This window comes from Pogona vitticeps, chromosome 1, assembly GCF_051106095.1.
Source record: "Pogona vitticeps strain Pit_001003342236 chromosome 1, PviZW2.1, whole genome shotgun sequence".
Lineage (NCBI taxonomy): Eukaryota > Metazoa > Chordata > Lepidosauria > Squamata > Agamidae > Pogona > Pogona vitticeps.
Window position 1 is genome coordinate 150,818,289 of NC_135783.1, and position 21,174 is coordinate 150,839,462.

Genomic DNA, 21,174 nt, shown 5'->3' on the forward strand with positions numbered 1-21,174 from the left:
GAAGCCATCCCAATGACCCAGGGACCCACCAGATGTGATGGCGGAAAATCCACATGTCAGAATTAATTTCCTGCCAGTTTTCAGTAGAGGAACAGGATGGAGCAGTTTGAACTGCAGAACTGACTAGAGATAAAAGAATCAAAACCATGATCCACCACTATTCTCTCCATACCCAAATCGCACATTCCAGCCATTTTTCACCTGCTGAGAGTTCTTCTCAGTGGGAGAAGAATAGCAACCAATGAGCGGGATGAGTAAGCGAAGGGTTCTGAAGTCCCACTTCACCTGTTCATCTTGAACTTTAAATTTGCTCCCCTACCGACCCACCCACTTCTTAGTAAATTGACACAATTTGCCTTTAGGCATGTAGGCTGTACTAAGACATCAAGTTCCCCTCAGATTAGGCATATTCCCCATCCTTGCCACAGTATGTTGTCAGACGTAGAAGTCAGTTGCTGTTGTGTTTGTTTGTCCATAAATGGTGAGTAACTGTCAGTGGACAATCACATCTCTGAACAAATTTCTAGGAATAAGACGGGCCAGTCAGTCTGTTGAAAACAACTGGGCTATGTATGCATCCCCTGGATTCTCTCCTCTGTGTCATAGCCGGAATAGCACTTGTGCTCTATATGGCTACATCACTGAGTAAGCCCCCTCAAAGCTACGCAATGGGAAATTGTTGAACATGAAAATAAAAAATATCTAAGAAACAGCCCTACTTCTTTTCCCCCCCAAAGCAATCAAAAACAGCCTTGCTGCTTTCAAAGTAAAACATGTGGATTTGCTGTCTGCAATGTTTCCTTATAGTCACACACCTTTGACTCAAAATACTAGTAGTTCAGGTTTGAATAGATAAATTGCAGGGCAGAATCTCAAATTAGAAATGTACCTAAGGCAACATCTTTTGAAGAACAGTAAAGTACGTTCTCAACCAAACCCACCAAGCTGATGTGTCAACAAATAAAAGTATGGGATAAACTGTATAATGGGTACCAGCTTGCTATGCTAAAAAGGTAAGGGTAAAGGTTCCCCTTGACAATTTTTGTCCAGTCGTGTCCGACTGTAGGGGGTGGTGCTCATCCCCGTTTCCAAGCCATAGAGCCAGCGTTTTGTCCGAAGACAATCTTCCGTGGTCACATGGCCAGTGCGACTTAGACACGGAACACATGGTACCTATTTATCTACTCGCATTTGCATGCTTTCGAACCGCTAGGTTGGCGGGAGCTGGGACAAGCGATGGGAGCTCACTCCGTCGCGTGGATTCGATCTTATGACTGCTTGGTCTTCTGACCCTGCAGCACAGGCTTCTGCGGTTTAGCCCGCAGCGCCACCACGTCCCTTTTTGCTATGCTAAAGCCTAACCCCAAATCATGAAGTACTATATTAGAGTGGATAGAGGTGTATGAAACATCTTCGCAGCCCTTTATGCTAGATATCCAGCTACTTCTTTCTGAGGTATGTATGAAATTCATGTTCTCATCATCAACTGCTTTTCAGTTCCTTGTTCTAATTAGATCTCCTATGTGCTGTGAGTTGGTTTCCAACCATAAGCATCTCATGGGTTTGTTGTTACAACAAATATTCCTCTGATTTATGGTGACCCCATTAAATAAGCAACCTCCAAAATGTCCTTTCCTCAACAGCCCTGCTCAGCTCTTGAAAACTCAAGCCTATGATTCCTTTAGGGAGCCAATACACCTTGTGTTTGGTCTTCCTCTTTTCATACTGCTTTCAACTTTTCACAAAGCTTTATTTACTGTCCAATTTGCACATGCTATAGCTTTTAAAGCTGATTGATCAGTCTGTCTACTGGATACACATTTTGGTTGCACATGATATCCCTCCCTGGGTTGGGGATATTCCTAGCTGCAAATTCCTTCACTACTGTTCATATCCCATCAAAAAAGTGTGATAATTCTGTGAGCTCTTTATTCGTACAATAGTCTATTTTTTAAAAAAATATGTTTTGGACAACTCTAGATTATACTGAAAATGAATCTTTACAGTGATTTAAAAATATAGACACTATACATTGCCATTCAGTATGTTTCATACAGGCAGATCAGAATAAAAGCCTGGAGGAATTAAAGAGATTTCAATGCATGACTATAAATTCTACAGATGGAACATTTATTTCAGAAAAGGAAATATCAAAGTTTTGCTTTGGCAATTGATTGCCCAGCTGTTAATATGGCTACACAAAGTGGGATCTTAACTAGCAAGTCTGGGGAAAATTAACTCTTGGAAGAAGATTTGTTGTAGTTAAGAACATTTATCCAAACTGTGAGTCAGTTCCCACAACCAGAAACAAAAATACCCCAGATCGCTGCTATACCCCTCCCCCCACACACACACTTTTGAGAAGGTGGAACTGCAACAAATGGTAAAGCTCCCATTATACCCCTGCCAGCAGGGTACTAGATTGTGCTGCATGCTGCAGCACATCCTGACTTTAACCACATTAAGTAGCTCCAGCTGAATCTATCTTTCATTTTGGGAAGTTCTGCTTTCTGTCCAATCCGACAGCTTCCCCTGCTTCCTATAAGCAGCACAAAGAGAGCAAAAATGGCATGTGAAATTAAAACATTGAACTAGAGTTACATGGGTTATATTATTTGAGTAGCTAATATCAACAACCCAAAAATCAAGAGACGACCTACGATTAAGTGAAATTAAACTTTCACATTTTTCTGTGGCTTTTATTTAAACTTACTTGACAGTGATCTACTTTGAAATAAGTCTTTAGGCTATCTTCTAATTGCAGCACTCTCAAACGAATCTGTATTTAAATTTCTATGCAATAAATTTAATATGAAGCAAAGCGAGCAAAGATTCAAATTTTGCAAAAGAAAGAGAGGGCAGAAATCTGTTGGTGATGTGTCCATGTATAAGTTAAATTGTATAACTTCACTGACTAGCTGCTAACTAATGCAGTAACAGCTGCAAGAAGCATGCAGCTGATTGAAGAGTAGGCATGAATCTGAGCGATGAGACCAGCACCTTATTGTTAGCAGTAGTTCAGTGTGATAAATTATAAAATGTAACTAACATAAATAGGCAACAAAATTCTGGGGCCAGATTGTATGTAAGTATAATGTACAGTATAAAAGGGATGTGCTTGCTAAGTTATTTATTTTCCTTAGCGTGAGAGTAAGCAAGATGATTTGTGGCAAGAAGGGAGAATAAGGAGGGGTTTTTTTTGTCTCTATTAAGCATATTTGTCAAAATTACACTTTAATGCAAATAAAGCTTTAACGGGAGTAATGCAGGTTTCATAAGATGATGATGGCTGCTGCTTTGCTGCATTGACTTAAAAGGAGTAGAAGTACCAGAAGAGTCAGATGTACCTTTTTAAAATAATCAAGCAGTCTTTCTGTGCTCACTATGTGCATGTATGCTTTGCCAATCTAAGGGGAAAGATGCTGGTTTTGTACAGAGTAAATTACAGAAATTGTAGTGAGAAAGAAATAAAATAAAATAATTAATTAATTGGGCCAGCTCTGTTAGGCAGTCTGACATGGCCTTGAGTAATGATTTTGAAAAGGTGATAAGATTATTTAATTTTTCATCATTTTATTTACTCCTGGCAAAAATAAAAATGCTTGTGAAGTTTTCTTCCTGCACACACACACACACAAAATAATCTTACAAAATACAAAAATAATCATTGAGAACAGCAGAGAAAAGCTTGCAAAGAGAATAAAAATTCATATCAAGCAAAAAGAAAAGAAAAAGAAAAAACTGCAGGAAGACAAAAATGTAGTGGCACCTTAAAGACTAACTACTATATTTTAATGTGGACCTTCTAAGACCACTTCTTCAGACATGTGAGGTGGAATACCGATTGTCAGGAAAAAAAATCAGTGATTCTTACTCATTGGTATGAGAACAAGATAAATGAGTTTACAGCCTTAATGTAATGCTGAACTAAACCAAGAGCCTTGTTTCCTTCCCCATGAAATACACTCTTTTTGAGGTATTCTTGCTCCTTTGTGAATAAGCAAGCAACTGTTTGCAAGCAAGCAACTGTTGGGCAAAACAAGAAACTAGGGCAACCAGAGCTATATTCATCCCCCCCCCCCCCCCCGTTAGTCAGGCATAGTTGACTCTTGAGGGGAAAACTCAATGGGAATTTGTTTGGACTTACTCCTATGGGTATGTTCAGTTGGAGTAAGAATAGGGTAAAAGCATGTTTTGCGTAAGATTTTGGGGTGGTCGTGGTGGCACTGCGGGCTAAACCACAGAAGCCTGTGCTGAAGGGTCAGAAAGACCAGCAGTCGTAAGATCGAATCCACGTGACAGAGTGAGCTCCCGTCGCTTTGTCCCAGCTCCTCGCCAACTTAGCAGTTCGAAAGCATGCAAATGCAAGTAGATCAATAGGGAGCACCTCGATGGGAAGGTAAAACAGCATTCCCTAGGCACGCTGGCCACGTGACAACGGAAACTGTCTTCGGACAAGCGCTGGCTCTACGGCTTGAAAAATGGGATGAGCACCGTCCCCCTAGAGTCGGACACGACTGGACTAAAAATGTCAAGGGGAACCTTTACCTTTACCTTTAACTCTTCAGCAAAGTGCAACAAAATGGAGAGCACTGCCTGGCTGTACTGACTCATGTGTACCCTCTTGCTCCTTTCCATTCAAAATACTGTTAATGGGGGGGCATCTTTCTTTCCTTTAGTGATCCCATCACCAGATTTGATTGGCTGTGTTATGACATGGCCTGAGGGAGAGCAGTTTTTGTGAGGAGGAGCTTTCAGTTATGTAGGCTTTCTCGGCAGTCTCAAATGAATGACCACCTCAAAGAAGACCAAGGCCAGAAAGAGACACGATGGGGTAGCCCATAATTTGAACTGAATTGAAAACCCGCTTATGTTGCAGAGAGATGACGGAGGCAATCCTTCTGTTTTTGCAGAACATGTGTCTTCTCATCATGAGATATCTAACACCTAATTTTGGACCTAAATCTGAAAGGCTGCTATGGCTGATGCAAATTATCCATAGCATTTCCCTAAGTAAGTAGGCAGGCAGGCAATGAAAGAGGAAGAACCAAGTATGGCAACTACAGTAGATGAACACTTAGTAGGGCAACTTAGCAGCACTTTAACTGCCTTGGCTCCGTCCTATGGAATCCTTCTCTGCAAGAGAACTCTTGTGAATTCACTGAACTGCAGCAGAGCATTTTAAGCGCCGGATCCCACAACTCTGCGGAATGGAGCTGGGATGTTTAAAAGTGGCATCAAGCTGCCACGGCTTTTTGGTGTAGATACCCTCTACCTCTGCTCACAGTGAGCAAGATCAGACGATTAGGTGGGTTGTACCATTCAAACTGCATGATTAAATGTGGATTCATTCCAAAATAAACCGTTTTTAATGCCAAGCCAGTATGTAAAGATACCACCATATAGTCTCCCTAAAATGGAAGTTCTCTGTGTACATGTGGGATCTATCTGCCTGTCCATTGAACATGAAACCGTATTCTCTGCTGTTTTCTTTTCTGAAATGTAACAGCTCATGTACAAGTTGTCCACCTCAGAACGTCTACATTTCTGTTGACTGGGAAGAGTTGGGGCTGGCTGAATAGCTCTGTGGTTTAGGCATCTGGTTGCAGAACCAGAGGTTGAAAATTCGACTCCCCACTGTGCCTCCTATTGGAAGAGCCAGCCTGCATGGTCTTGGGCCAGGTGTCCTTGATCCCCAAAACCCTGAACCTTCCTCCTTGCCCTCCTTTAACCCCCGTTCCATGCCCCCTCTTAGGTGCCTCTCATCACCCACCCCCTCAGAGACACTTGCGTCTCCCTCCTCCCAGCCTTCTTGCCCAAACCCTTGGGATGTGTAAGATGCACAGCCTGCCCAGGGCACTGTCAGTGACTCTCTCACTGAGTGACCCCCTCCCTGAGCAAGATAATGCAGACTTCCACCATGATCATCTGAACAAATATTGCATGCACAACAGACATACAAACACATTTATACTAAGCCAGTGAGCACTGGCTCCAGCTAGGATAAGGGAAGAGAACATTGTCCAGACATTAAAGCCACCACACAGAACAAAAGCAAACTTAGCCCTCCTCCAAGAACTTCCTTTCAGGAATCCTAGGGGAGTATCACCTTTCCTCAAGATTTCAGCTGGCACCGTGAAACATAATATCTCTCCATCACTTTCATTGATTCTTAATGCAGCAAGTTAGGCAACACCATCTGAAGTTTCTTCTGCTCTTGTACCAGTGAAGTAGTGATGCCCAGAGGGGCAGTAATAACATAAGACTCCCTGGACTGTGTTGCATGCTAGAGACTTAGCATTGTTTCATAAATACCATCTGTGCCATTAAACTGTGAAATCCATTTGAATAGAAATAAGGATGGTTCTTTGGGAACTATGATCAGTCCTTATGTGATAGTTTGCCAAAATATGTTGGCACTTCACATTTTTAACAGCATGTGTTGTGGCACATGAAGACCAACAAGTTTTTATCTAACATAAGCACTGCTGATTGCAACACATTTCTTGAAATCCATTTGTTTGGTTTGCTGCAGTAGAAACAAATTGAAATCACTACCCTTTATTGTTAGCCGCCCAGAGTAGACTTGTGTATAGATGGATGGGGTATAAACTAACTAACTAACTAACTAACTAACTAACTAACTAACTAACTAACTAACTAACTAACTAACTAACTAACTAACTAACTAACTAACTAACTAACTAACTAATGAAATAGAGAGAGAGAGAGAGAGAGAGAGATAACTAAATAAATAAATAGATAAACAGATAAATAGATAAATAAAAGCTGCCTTTTGTCACACTACAGTATTTCAGTTTTTTTACTGTGTGTTTTTTTAAAATGCATACACCTGGTTCTCTCTCTCTCTCTCTCTCTCTCTCTCTCTCTCTCACACACACACACACACACACACACACACACACAGAGGTGCACCATGGTACAGAATATTTTTCAGCATCTACCATTTCAGTTTATGTTCACAATCATATCAAAATGCACCCTGAAAAATTGCTTACCCATCCTTATCCTACAAAAGGTCTTTAAAACTGTTACCATTTAGGATGTTCAAGAACAATGCAGAAGATCATAGTTTGCCTTATTGTGTACTAAGCTGAGTTTTTTTGGGTTTCACAGAGAATCACAGAATGTTAAGGCCACAAAAAAAAAAAGCATTCTGTGTATATCTGTGTGTCCGTGCACACTTATATACATACACGTTCATGAACAGTCTTCAATGAAAGTAGCATGCATGTGAGCTTCCTTAATAGATTTCCTTCCCTGTGGTCATTTTAAGAAAAGCAGATACATGAGAGCCAAACTAGGGGTGGGATGAAATGTGCCTGCCTAATTTCCTTCAATGGGGCTTACATTATTTTTCTGGTGCAGTGATATAGATAGAGGAAATGGCAAGAAAGGAAAGGTAGCTCATTCTCCACTAGTGACTGAATACATGAGCAGTGCCCCTTTGGCTGCTTGGAAGTAAATACTTTAGAGTTTGATTTGGGGCCTCCTCTAGTGTAAGTTCATAATGTTACAGGTAACAGAGAATTACCATTGAAAATATTGCTGATCAGCTTTCATGGTACTGGCCGAAGTGTCAGGAAATTGCTGTGCTTCTCCAGGAGGAAGATGGACACCCAAGTGAGCTAGTCTGGTTTTTCATGCCTGCGGTGCTTTAAAGCCTGGACAACAATCCCCACATATTCCCCCCGGCAATAGATTCACTGGTTCAGTGTGAAGGTGTTTGTGCATGTGCGTGTTGCTCAAAATAACATGTTGGGTCCAAGCGCATGTATCCACTGACTCTCTCCCCAGTCCTTTGTCCTTGTCCCTGACTGTTTGGCTCACAAACCTTGGGTCCTGTCATGCTATTCCAAAGCAAGCAGGGAATGGAGCACCACGTAACAATTCCTGAGTGTTCTTGTTGCAGCTGCTCAGTAGGACCTGAAGAAAAAACATCCCCTGCCCAAGCTTGGCCTGCCCCATACCTGTGACATCACAAGGTCCTGCCCCCTGATCTCAGGATCTGGCCCAGAAATCTCAGGGGACAGGATGCTGCTTACCTTGCAAACCTATGCCTGCCTCACTCTTCTTCCATACAAGGCATCCCCCTCCTGATATTTCAGTGTATTTCTCTAGACTTGCTGGCGCTGAAAATTCACAGTGTACTAAAATCAGAAAGTTGGGTAAATTTGTTTAGACATGATGATGGGAGGGGGAATTAATATGAATTTGCCATCCTCGGCATAAGCCCAGTCTATTTTTCTAGGCCAAAGGCAGCAGCAGCGTTTTATTGAGAAAACAGGATCTTGATTTTGGGAGCAATCCATGAGAGGACATTTAAGATTAATGAGTTTTTTCATGTGTCGATTCCCCATACCTTTCATCTGAGCCCCAGCACTTGTTTTCATGGAGCACATCTCTGGCTCCACCCTAATTTTAATGGAGACCTCAAGCAGGCCTGACAGCTAGCAGTGCATCTAAAAGCAGACAGCATTCAACTGTCCTTTTTTCTCTTTTTTATTGTGCGCTTAAATATTATTTTACTGGCTGTTTCTGTTCTTGCAAGTTTTCTATCCTTCCAGAGTAGGTTTCTCTGGGTTTTTGGGTGTGTGGTGGTTTGGCAGGGGGTGTCACCTCCCGCTTCTGCTTATAGAAGTGCTTCCAAACTAGAGCTTGGGAAAGTTGCAAACCATAACTTCCAAGTCCTACTCTTCCCTGCTTGAGAGAGTGAGCCTTTATCTGCCTTCCAGGGTTCTGGGGATGCAGTAAGTAGGAACAGTATCTTTCAGTTCCTGCTTTGATCTCTCAAGGGTATGTGTGGCCATCCATGATGGGATTAAATGCTGAGGAAAACATGGGAGAGGCTTGGGAGGTACGGGACATTGGATCAGAGAGATAAGGTTTGGAGACAGGCTGAATGGGAGGCAACAAAGGTGGGAATTTTCTGGATTGATTTGAGTTTTGAAGAATTCAAAGGCATTCAGAGGTCCCACTCTTTCCAAAGCAAGTGTTTTTCGTCCCTCCCACCCCCACATGCTTCTATCCGATCCTAAATTCTACAGACTTTATCGGCATCTCAAAACCCAAGGGACTGCATGTAGCAGTTTGAATACAAATGGCTCTGAGTAAGATTTGAGATTTCATCTGCTCTGTTTTCTGTTCTGTTGCATGAGCCTAGCTTCCAAAATCTTCATGTACTATCTGCTGCTTTTATATAAGAACAAGTTATTGTGTCAGGGGAAGAAAAGGGCTACATCTTGCTTCCCCCTGCCATAGGAACCTGCAGTTTTGTCCTGAGATTTTCACCCTTCTCCTAGTGTACTCAATCTATCTGTTTCTGAATGCTAGGGTTTACAGAGCTGTCTTGACATGGCAGGTGACAGCTCAACAGGCTATATCGACAATCCCTTAGCACATCCTGAGTTAGGATTGTTTGACAACCCACCTAATACTTCTGAGTCAAATGAGGATGAAAGTGCAATACACCTACCTAAGCAACCAAATACCTTTTGTTGTTGCTCATGTTTGTCCTGGCTTTGGTACTATCATGGCTATTTAGTTTGCTTTTGTTCTCACAGCTGGCGTGTTTACAGAGTGTCATGGACATGATCCTGATCATGTCATGCTAATATGCAAAATTACATGCTCTGAAAAAGCTGGGTGGAATCCTCAGTGATTCATGTCACTGCACATGACGCCAGGCCTGGCTGCAGGTTAAAAAGGGTGCCCAATCTACACTTTTCTGCTCCAGCCCATATACCTGCAGCACAGCCTCAGCTCCCAGGAAATCCTCCTTGGTAAGAGTCCCCTTTTCAATAGCAGCACTCCCATGTGGGCTGCCTGTTTTTCAAAAGGTGAAAAGAAGGGACTCCATAGCAGGGTGAAGTGGGGCAGAGGGACCATGGCAGGCAGAGGGTGTGGGCTGCCACCAGCAGGCACAGAAGAGAGGCACAGAATGGAATCATAAGCACTAAAAACAGGGCTTATGTTTGAAGCAGATCTGTGCCTGTTTGCAACTAACCCATAGTAAATACCTTTCCTCCAGATTATTGCCAAGGCATAATTCCAGCCATGATGTGTAGCTTTCATATACCTAAGTGACAGTGAGAACTCTGGCTACTATGGAAACAAAATGCTAAACTGGATATGCTTAGGTCTGATCCAGCATTTGTCCTTCTATGTTCTTAAGTTCTTCAGCTACCAACAAAAGGACATTTGAAAGAAGAACAATTGTTCAGTTAGAATGAATCCCCTTTTTTCCTCTCCACACACCCACTGCTAATGCATGGGAATACATCTGTATGACCTGAAGACAATGCCCTGTATCTCTGGGGCAGCTTAGATCTTGATTATTCTGATATGTAGATTTCAGGGCATATATGCGTCACCTTTATGCGAATCTTCCATGTCTATGATTTCATGAATTATCATCTTGGAACGGTGGCATAAGCTTTAATGTATGGAAGAAATCAATCTCTGTGACAGAAAAAGTAACTTCTGGAATTACCTTTCGGGGAGTATTTTGGTCACCTTTGTGTTGTTATATTTTATGTACATGAAGGTACTCCAGACAAATGCCTAGCGTGTAGAGCTATCCGCTGAAGCACAGCTGAATGTAAAAATTCCTCCTACTAACTCAAGACTCACTGGAAAGAGAAGTTTAATAGAGGGCACTGCAATAACTAGCTTTTCCCCTTGAGGATACCACGGTTGGAAGAAAGCCAATGTCTGCGCTGTTTCTTCATCAGCCACACTTAATCTCAGTCACTTTCACCACTGTTTCCCTGAATCGATATTGGACATTTTTCATTAGCTTTCTTGATGAAATGATGTGGCTTGATTCAGTGGCCATGGCTCCAGGTACTGATGGTGATACAAGACAAGCTTGAATACAGGGCTACATTCTGTACTGAAATAGATCAGAGGTGGTGGTGATGATGGAGAGAAAGGATCACACCTTTTTGTCTTCCATGACAACTCCTCATCTTGTGAATGTCATGTCTTTCTCACATTACCTAAGTCAAAGAAAGGCATGTGAAATTGGAACATAGCTTTCCAGTCTGTTTTTGGTGAAGTGCTCATGGCAAGATTAGTTTAACCCAGAGGTTAAAGGGTGTGTATTATATTACAGATGAGCATGAACCTCAATTCAGAAATTCAGGTTGCTTCATTGGCATGGCCCCACAGGTGCCACGTGTTTGCTTCTTTCCCCCCTGCAGGTACCCCCACTCACCAGCCGGCACACACTGATTTTCTCCTGCTCTTCATGTGATTGTCCAGCTGCAGCAGGAGCATGGACTTCCCTTCTCTGCCTCCTCCAATAGCTGCCCACTCAAAGGCATCACTGCAGGCATCCCTGCCCTGCCTCTTTATCTGAGTAGGCAGCTGCTGGAGGAGGTGGAAAAGCGAAGCCCGTGCTCCTGCTGCAACTGGACAATTGTGTGATGAGCAGGAGAAAAGCAGCACACACTGACTGTTGAGTGGGGGAGCCGACGGGGTGAGGGAAATGAACACATGACACCTGTGGTGCTGCACCATTGAAGAAGCATGAACCTCCAAACCAAGGTTCATGCCCATCTCTAGTATGTTTCTCCATTGTATGTGGTGTATCTACTCACATCTTTGCTTCACCATTTCGTTAAGTCCAAAACAGCCCTTCAAAATATTTTGGCACAAAAGGAGTATAGCCACATCCAAGCAGTTCTTGCTTCTGTTTTCCCTCATGAACCATAGTACAGATCATATGCTCATCTTCTGGAATCCTCTACCACTGGGTAATTTTATATGAAGGAAATTTTTCATTGGATTTGTGGGTAGCCTATGTATATTTAAACTCCCGTTTTAAAAAGCCAGGAAATTCTATTCTTCAAAAGACCTCCAGTTTATGAATGTAGGATATTGTGCTTCTGTACCCACAATTCAAAAAGCCAGAAAAAATTTGCTGTAAAATATCATGCCCACATTGCCAGCAGGAAAAATGATGCCATGCTTTACATAGCAAAGAGCAGCCTGAATGCTGACAAAACCAATGGAGCAGTCAAGATGGTCTACAGGATACCCTCTTCTGCTCACCACCATTTACACCTGTTGAAAAACAGCCCTGACCATTGCTTTGTGTTTGAGTGAGAAGTGGTGAACTGATGAAAAAAGAAGTCAGCTTCTGGGATTTTCCCTTGTGTGGTATCACTTTGTGAATAGTGATGGTGCTGGGGGACTCCTGGTCAACACCTTGACCATTAGCCTGTGGAATGCCTCAGGTTTCCATGATTCCCCTATACTATTTCATATATACCTGAAAAGCCTGAAAGAGGCAGTCTAGAATTTTGTGGTCTGGTACCACCAGCATTTAGAAATTGAGATGAATTCTTTATTTCACATTCCTTGAAGAACACACAAGTTCTGTCATTACCATGGTATTAATGACTGTGTTGGGAATGTGGTGGTACTGCGGGTTAAACTGCAGAAGCCTCTGTACTGCAAGGTCGGAAGACCAGCAGTCATAAGATCGAATCCACGCGACGGAGTGAGCTCACATCGCTTCTCCCAGCTCCTGCCAACCTAGCAGTTCAAAAGCATGTAAATGCGAGTAGATAAATAGGTACCACCTCGGTGGGAAGGTAATGGCGTTCTGTGTCTAGTCACGCTGGCCACGTGACCACGGAAACTATTTACGGACAAAACGCTGGCTCTATGGCTTGGAGACAGGGATGAGCACCGCGCCCTAGAATCAGACACGACTGGACTAAATGTCAAGAGGAACCTTTACCTTTACCTAATGACTGTGTTGGTGTTCTTTCCAGTTACAGGCTGAACTCGATCAAGAGTACCAAGACAAATTCAAAAGACTCCCACTGGAAATTCTGGAATTTGTTCAAGAAGCAATGAAAGGCAAAATCAGTGAAGATGGGGGAGACCATAGCTCAACCACTTCTTCCCTGGTGTCTGAGGGTGGAAAAGTGAACCATAAACCGCAGCAAAATGAAGAGCTGGAAGAGAATCCGGGAAAAGTCTTTGATACACCTCTCTAACAACAACTGCAGTGCCACTTTCCTACATTACTAGGTCACAGCAAGTCTCCACCTTGTTCCCCAGATGCTTTCCTTTACCTGAATTATCATTGGGCAGCTTCAGATGTGGAAGACATTGTTAGAGGCAGTGCCCATTTTTAAAACAAGTGGTTGGTGAGGAAGCTGTTACATTGTTTGAAGCTCTTCGTTGATAGCTTAATGCATAGGCCAGTGCTGTCCTTTCTCTGGTCACTTTTATATGGGTAGATTTCAGTCCAAGTGCAGCCTGGAGCTTTCTCTGGGGACCATAGACCACCCTGTGAAGCAGCGATGGGAAAAAAAATAAATACTCCAAGCCCAATTGTCATAGCATCCTTAACTCTGAGTTTCCTTCTTTGTGACTGCACCTTGTATCATCTTATCAATTGCACTGATTTTTTTTTAAAAAAATCATTCGTATTTTTATTTTTGCTCTGAAAGCACCAATTGTGTGCTTTGTTGATAATCTATCAGATAAATATTCTGCTGTTTAAGATGTTCTACGGAAACTGTGGTAACTCGTGTAAGTTCCCAAGTTGAAACAGGCACATGTGTCTTATATATGCTTCATATGTGATGTGTTCACATAGATGTGTATAGAAACACACATGCACAAACGTTTATGTATAAACAGAGCATGCAAGTTCTTGCTGGGTTTCCCCTTGTGACAAAACGAACAGTTTTAAGGGATAAGGACCAACGTGTCTGGATCAGTGATAACAAACTGGGATCATTACAAAGCAATTGTTAATCTTTAAAGTAATATTGTATATTGTTTTCAAAAGCAGGTTTGTGGGTTCAAGGGTATTGTTTTCAATTATTATTAGGATAATTATTTTGCATTGCATCAGTGATCTAATTATTAAGATGTTTTCAACTGTAGTATCTGACATGTGGGCATCTCTCTTACAGTTTTTTTTTAAAGTATGACATGCATGTGGGAAGTGCTGACTCCAACGTGTATATAAAATAGACATTTCAGAGCTGGAATGTTTATGAAAAGTAAAGGAAATGCTCAGACAGGAGGATGGATGGAGAACACTGGGTTCTAATTCCAATCCAAACGACGTATTTGGTTAACCTTAGGAAAGCTACAGCCCCTCTGAACTCAACAGAACTACTTTGTGGATATTACTGAAACACTAAATTTGTTCTAATGATAGTAAATACTTTTAATACATAACAGCATATATGTAGTCTGCTAGCCCTCAGGAGTTCAGTAGAAATAACTTATTTTATTTAAATGTAAGCAATAAATAGAGATCAAACTTAAGTTTCAAGTTAAATGATAAATGTACATAAGGCAATCAAAACTTTGACTGAACAGTATTTTATTTTCTTAATTTACAGCACGCACGAAAATGGTTGCACACTGTTTGAAAAGTACATCAGAGAGATGTACTCTGCTTACAATGAATGGAGTACCTGAGCAGGCATAACTGAGACTTTGATTTTGATTTTAATAGCGTGACTCCTATCATTTATTCTACTTTTGCACTTTGAAGATCAATATTACTAATCACTAAATACAGAAAAACCTGGAAGGGTCAAAGTTTAATGCTGCATTTTATAAAAGTTAAATAAATTTGTTTTAAGCTAGGTGGGATAAAATAATAGCAGTATTCAGAACAATTATGAAACTATTTCTTTGATGTGCTCGTATAGTGCAGTTTCAAATCAAGTAGGTGAAATTCTGATGAGCTTTTTAATTTATGAAAAAAAGTTAATGGTTTGACAAGAGTATATTAGCAGCTGTAGTTGGTTTTCAGTACATTTGTATTTGACCATTGACTATACTTATTTTTTAATATCTGTACAGTGCCCCTTTTTGCAGTTGTAGTTTAGTGTGTAATACTGTATATCTTGCATTGTTCAAAATTACAGTGATATATTATTTGCCATTAATATTACTTGAAATAAAGTAAGGTAATGAAAAAAAAAGGAGTCTATGATGTGAGAGTCTTGTGCCTTTTTATGTATCTGCCTTGTTATGTGTTGAACAAGTGGAAAAAATATATTGTGGACATTTCTGCTTTTAGAGAACAGTGCTACTTTGTAATACATGGAACTCCATTAGACACTTCCTGTATCTTTCCACTGCTGAGGATTTTTTTTTAAATTAGCTTAGGAGAAAAACTAGCTCTGGACATTTGAACCTAACAGTGGTTGTAAGAGGTTTTAAAGGGATGTATCTTGCTTTCCTTTGAAACTAATATTGCTCTTGTAGATTGGTATAAACATTGTAGGTGACTGGCTAATTGGAAATAGTGATTTGCTTTAAAATCAATTTAGGGGAAAAAAACTTTTCATTTAACATGTATATAATTTTGTTTCTCAGCCTTTTAGATGCATAATTCACATTTTGTAAGAATCCTATGCAATTTTGTGGCATGATGTTTCTTCCACTTGTAATTTATGTGCTTTCATCACAGATCCAAATAAAATTTCTTAACGCTGTCTGTATTTTCCCTCTTAATTGGGCCGCTTCCAAGAATCTTGGCATCTGTAAAGCTTTGTCTTCAGTGTACATTTTGGGGAACGTTTTTGGTGTGAAAGCACACCCAGTTCATATCCTGGTAGCAGTATGACTAAGTAGGCCTGGCCCACTGCTTCTCCTGAATGCAAAGGTTCATTCTTTCATACAAGTAGGAAATACACAGCCCTCCAAAGGTTACTGAATTCTAACTCCTCCCATTCTTCACCATTAGCTGTGCCAGCTAAAGCTCATGGCATGTGCTGTACAGCATCTGGAAGACCACATATTCCCCACCCCAACCTACAAGATTCACTTGAGTCTTCTGCAAGACAACCAGGCTACAAAGATAACCTTTCAGGAGGATCTCAACAGACGGAGTTGGTAGGAAGTTTAAAATCCATTGACATAGGAAGTCTTCATAGCTTCTTTTTCACTCCGAATGCTCATCAGGTCTGAAGAAACTGGCTGAAGAGTTTAACCTAACTTGTGCTTAAATCCAGGTGTGTAAAATTCCATCATGGGACAATCCCAAGCTAAATGTTTGCCTTCCTTTAAAGTACAGATGGGTACCTTGTGGCATTTTCAGATGCTGTTAGGCTTGAATGCAACATGTTACAGGCAATTAACCTGTAACATGCTACTTTGTAGGTAGGTATAATATTTATGTGATAAGGTAGAGCTTACTCTTAAATATTGCTTTTCTAGGATCAAAGAGTATAGAATATAATTTTGCTCACTTTCTGTTTTTAAGCCTTTAAATATAATAAATTAAAAATAACATGAGTAAAACATTACTAATGCACATGAAGAGGCAATGTCAATACTGCCGTGTTATACATTTTTAAAACTATGAGTACTAATGTGATCATTCTTTCTTTCTCAAAAACAACTTTAGCCTGTACAGTGGCTATACTGGTTGAGTATGGAGTAACAATAACTGGAGAGACACACTTTCCCTTGTTTTAAAAGTGAAGATATAAACCTGACCAAGCATAGAAATTTCTACAGTAATTGACCATGGGTTGGTCTCTCTGTTTTAAAAAAGAAAGTCAAAAAGCAAAAATCCAAAAAGATTTTTTTAAAAAAATGCCAAAAAATACAATACAGTACAGTACCAGGTAGTCCGAAATCTCTCTCCGAAACCACACTCTCTAACCGCTGGGGCGAAAGAGCTATAGAGAAGCAGCCTCTTCACTGACTAACGGTTCACTGAAAGCAGTTCAAATTCCCTACCTTCCCCACCTTTTTCCCCATTCATACAGTAACTCAAAGCGCCGGTTGCAAGTCAAAGCAAAATTTTGCGGCCAGGAGCTGGTTGTAACTTGAATTGTTGTAAGTTGGGATGTTTGTAAGTTGAGGCACCACTATATTTATGCAACAACTAGCATTAATTATTGGTTTAGTCATAGTTATATATCCACTGGCCACAGAGGGAGTAACTGGTTAAAAAACAACAAAAGAAGAGCACTGCTGGATCAGACTGGAGCTCCATGTAGTCTCATTTCCTCTTTCTAAGAGTGGCCTATCAGAAGCCTCTTTCAGGACTCCTCCCATTCCATTTCCTTGCCAGCAACGGCTATTTGGAGGTGCACTACTTCTGCCCCTGACATTTGTAGCCAACATAGTTACTGGCAGATCTTGCTTCTTTGGTTCCTTTTTTAGATCCATCAATGCTAGTGCTCATGACTTGTGACTCATTGGACATAATTTAACAATATATTGTGCAGAGCACTTCCTTCTGTCCCATTATCAACTGCCAATCTACGGCTCAATAGAATGGTTTGTTCTTTTCATCTCACTTGAATATTTCTGTGCAAAGATAGGAATAACAAATAGGCCAACTGTAAGGCAGCTATGTCATTGGCCTCAAAGATATATGTTCCTCAGTGCCAGCTATGCATTAATCCTCAAGGACAGGAATTATGGCTGGATAATGGAGCAAAACTTTACCTTCCTGCATCTTGTTGGTCTTCATCTTTTAATCTGAAGCAGTGTCAGGATACAGAAGACAAATAGCTGGCCATTTTCTGGTATAATTGGATTACCTCTAAGGGAAACAAAGCAACAGTAGAACCTGCTCTATGCTATGCCATCATTTTCTCAAACACAGCACTCATTGTAGTTCTAACAGCAATCTTAATGCATCATTCTGGTGTCAGATTTAAGAATTAGAACAGTTCTTAGTGCCACAGCAATCAATGCCCTTGCAGCAATAAAGGTCTAAGAAGGGGCCTGTATGATTTCATAGGGAGAAAGAACTATGAGGTGATTAACTGCTCCCCATTCTCTTAAGGCTGACTTTCTTTTTTTTTAAAAAATTAACATTTTAAACTATACACTTTAATAAAATATAACATAAAATTTGCATTCCATTCACACCATTTACATACAACAAAATTAGTAGTAACAGAAAATGTAGTTCTCCCTTCACCCTAGGGACCATTATATCTTATATAATTTTTTGACACTTATACATGACCTTCAATTCATCATTTAACTGTCCCTATATCCCTTTCAAAAATACATATAATCTTGGTTTGGCTTTTTCCCCTTACTCAATACACCATTTATAAATTCATTCCATATCTCGTTAAATCTATTTGCCTTTAACTCTCCTTTTTTCGAACTTAATTTCTGAAGTTAATTTATCATTAATAGCAATATTCCAAATTTCATTATATCATTCATGCAATTGGAAAACCCAGTTTTGCTTCCTTTTTTTTTTTCAGTTAACAGTCATGCTACTGTTAACATATTTGGTAGTACCTGGTTATAGGAGGTTAGCACTGGACAGAGGACAGTGCCTGCAGATCAGTGTGTTTTACAGGATATGTAGAGCTTCCCTGAGGAGCCAGAAGAGAGGCTGCTATCATTTAACAGTGCCATCTCCACTAAATCATTAACTGAGTGAGGTGGTCACCACAGGCAGAGACAATGGCCATTGTGAAGTGGAGGGGGAGCATCAGCATCATTGCTGCCACCACTACCACCGGGTCATTTTTTTCCTCTCTCTCGAAAGGCACAGCTTTGGGTTTCACGTCGGCTACTGTCAATAGGTGAAACTTACTATCCCATCACCAGTACGGAAGAAAGATTCTGCTACCAATCCAAGTCAACGTTTGCAGATAAAGATAGGGCGTGAGGGTGGGTGGGTGTATATCTTGTCCCTCACTCTGTAAATAAGATACCTTTGTGGAAGCATATCCCATCCTTTCCCACAGGAAACAAAATGGACTGGCTGGAAGACATTAAGGGAATGGTTGATAGACTCTGGTGTTGAGAGTTATAATCACACTCTTCAAGTATGTTTTGTTGTGTTTGGGGACCTCATTACTTCTACCAGCTCTCTTGTAATTTATAGCAACAGAAGAGGGAGGGAGATCTCCAGCCTAACTCTGAGACCATGAAATCCACACATCAGAAGCTTGACATGTGTTCTAAAGGAAACCTGAAGGTATCTCAAGCTTATCTAAAAATGGATTCATTGATTTTAATTAGTTAAATCTATGTCCTGTTCCACTGCTACCCAATAGTTGAGTAATTGGCCAAACCCCTGTTGTGCAAGAGAAAAGACATCAAAAGCAGCATCAGATTGCCGCTGATTAAAGTCTTCCCTTTCCACTTTTAAAATGTGCGCAGTTCTCAAACAATGAGATGAAGCTACGTGTACCCTGAAATTGAAAAAAAAGTCTTTAAACAGTATCTGCCACTGATGATGACATTATCCCCACTGCATAGACAGACTTCACTCAACAGTATTTTCACTGAGAGGTGGCAGACACAGGAGAGATTTGCTGAAGGCTAGGAATCCAGGATCTTTAGTCTCTATAATTTGCACCTGGCTTGGGGCGAGGTTAGAACCAGGCTATTTAAGCTTTCACTTCAGGCCTACTTCACTTCCACTAGAACAGTACAGATTTTCTCTTCTGTATAACCCACGTAATTGCCAGGTAAACCTAGCCTGTCTCAGCCTGCAAGCATGTTTACCTACCTACTGTATAAAAATATATCGCTGTTGGCTGATATTGTAGAAACAGAGAAACAAGGCCAAGATTGAATGAGCTGTAGAGGGACAGAAAACCCAGTGAGAAAGGAAAGAAAAAGAAGAATGAGAGGTACGTTGTTTGTTTCTCCTGGATTCTGTCTATGGTGCCTGCCTTCAGTTTGCCATCTTTTATTAAATAGGAAACTATTCAGTCCAGAAACAGCTTTTACAGATAGCCCATAATTAGAGCTTAAAGCAAGTTAAGGCAAAGAGATGTGATCAAGGTAGTTTTGACAGTCTGTGAAATTGGACATTAAGAAACTCCAATTTTTAAGCACAGAAGACAAATCATCAAACAAAACAAGTTAATTTGCATACACCTAGAGTTGAGAGAAACTTATGCTATGATGCCCACAGGCTCATATTTGCTAAAATATATATATATATATTTCTTCCATCCCATTGACTATCTGCCATGGCTGTTTCTGGCCACAGTTGTATCACCATAGTTTCTTCTTAAAGAATCCTAGGCTTTGTTGTTTGGTAAGATACTTTGAGAAGAGAGGGGTGGAGGAGAAAGAGGGGGAGCTTTCTGTACATGTTCAGAGACAGAAGGCTGTCATGTCCATTTTTGGAAACGGAGTTCAGTGTCTTTATGAAAGAAAAAGTGTTCTGAAGAGGCACCATTTAATTTTGCCACTGCCAAAATGAGAGGGTCTGTTGCAGAGGTGGGAAGTGTCAGTTATTTAGATTGAAATACCCCAAATCCTCTAGCTGTCATGGCAGATTGCTATGCTGTCTGTTGGATTCTCAGATGGTAGTTCAGAAAAGTACTTTGTTCCAGCTGTGGGTTTTTTGGAGTATAGAAAGCTGTTTCGCTGTATGAGTTTGGTAATCCAAAAAAGTGGTCCTACTACCTGTTCAACTACAGGTTAATTTATAATTAGAGATGCACAGGCGGAGATGGTGAGGGTCCGGCCCCATGGCCAAACAGTCCACTCACCGATGCGCTGATGCTGCGGGGTCCGCGCTCCCGTCCTATTGCTCCAGAGACTCTAATTGCCGAGCCACTCTTCAACCTGGCAGAGAGGTTTGTCATCCCATCTCCTGCCAAGAGTGGCTCAGCAACTGCGATCTCCGGAGCAATAGGACAGGAGCGCGGACTCTGTGGTGTTAGCGCATCGGTGGGTGGACCGTCTGGCCCCATGGGGCCAGACCATCATTATAGCTACCTGTGTGGGGTATTCATATATTTGATGTCAGGGGGAAAGCCCTTTGAGACCTCCGAAGCAAAAAAGGCAGGGAGCCATTTACAAACGGCTCCGTTCACAAAAAAAATGGCATTGATTTGCGAACAGAGCCTCGACCTCGTTCGTAGGTTGAGGCTCTGTTCACAAGTTGATGCCAATTTTTGCCAACGGAGCCATTTGTAGATCAAAATGTTCACATGTAGGGATGTTCGTAAGTCAAGGGTTGACTGTACAAATATGAATACGCCGATCTCTATTTATAATGGTTCTGTTGAAGATCTGTCTGGTGTATGCAGTCAGTGGGCTATTACTGACAAGCAGCAGCTCAGAGAACAAAGTAAATTTTGTCTCTCTGTTGTATGGTGCCAGAGTTGTCAAACCTCGTAGTTGGGCATCAGTGCACTAGCTCTG

General features: G+C 41.1%; 2 protein-coding genes across 3 annotated transcripts in view; both read left to right on the forward strand.

Moving 5' to 3' along the window:
- The window catches only part of PLCB1 (phospholipase C beta 1), a 587,785-nt gene extending 572,276 nt beyond the window's left edge, over positions 1 to 15,509 (forward strand). Inside the window, exon 32 of the mRNA XM_020809018.3 lies at positions 12,807 to 15,509. Within this exon, the coding sequence (XP_020664677.3) occupies positions 12,807 to 13,034 (228 nt within the window). The 3' untranslated portion in view covers positions 13,035 to 15,509. The remainder of the gene's footprint in view (positions 1 to 12,806) is intronic.
- The window catches only part of PLCB4 (phospholipase C beta 4), a 354,479-nt gene that overhangs the window by 23,914 nt on the left and 309,391 nt on the right, over positions 1 to 21,174 (forward strand). Inside the window, exons 1-2 of one of the 2 annotated variants that reach the window (XM_078388138.1) lie at positions 18,903 to 18,982; positions 19,560 to 19,643. The exons of the other annotated variant lie outside the window; for it this stretch is intronic. The gene's annotated coding sequence lies outside the window, so the exon portion shown is untranslated. Of the gene's footprint in view, positions 1 to 18,902; positions 18,983 to 19,559; positions 19,644 to 21,174 lie in introns of those variants that run through there. 2 annotated transcript variants of the gene reach the window in all.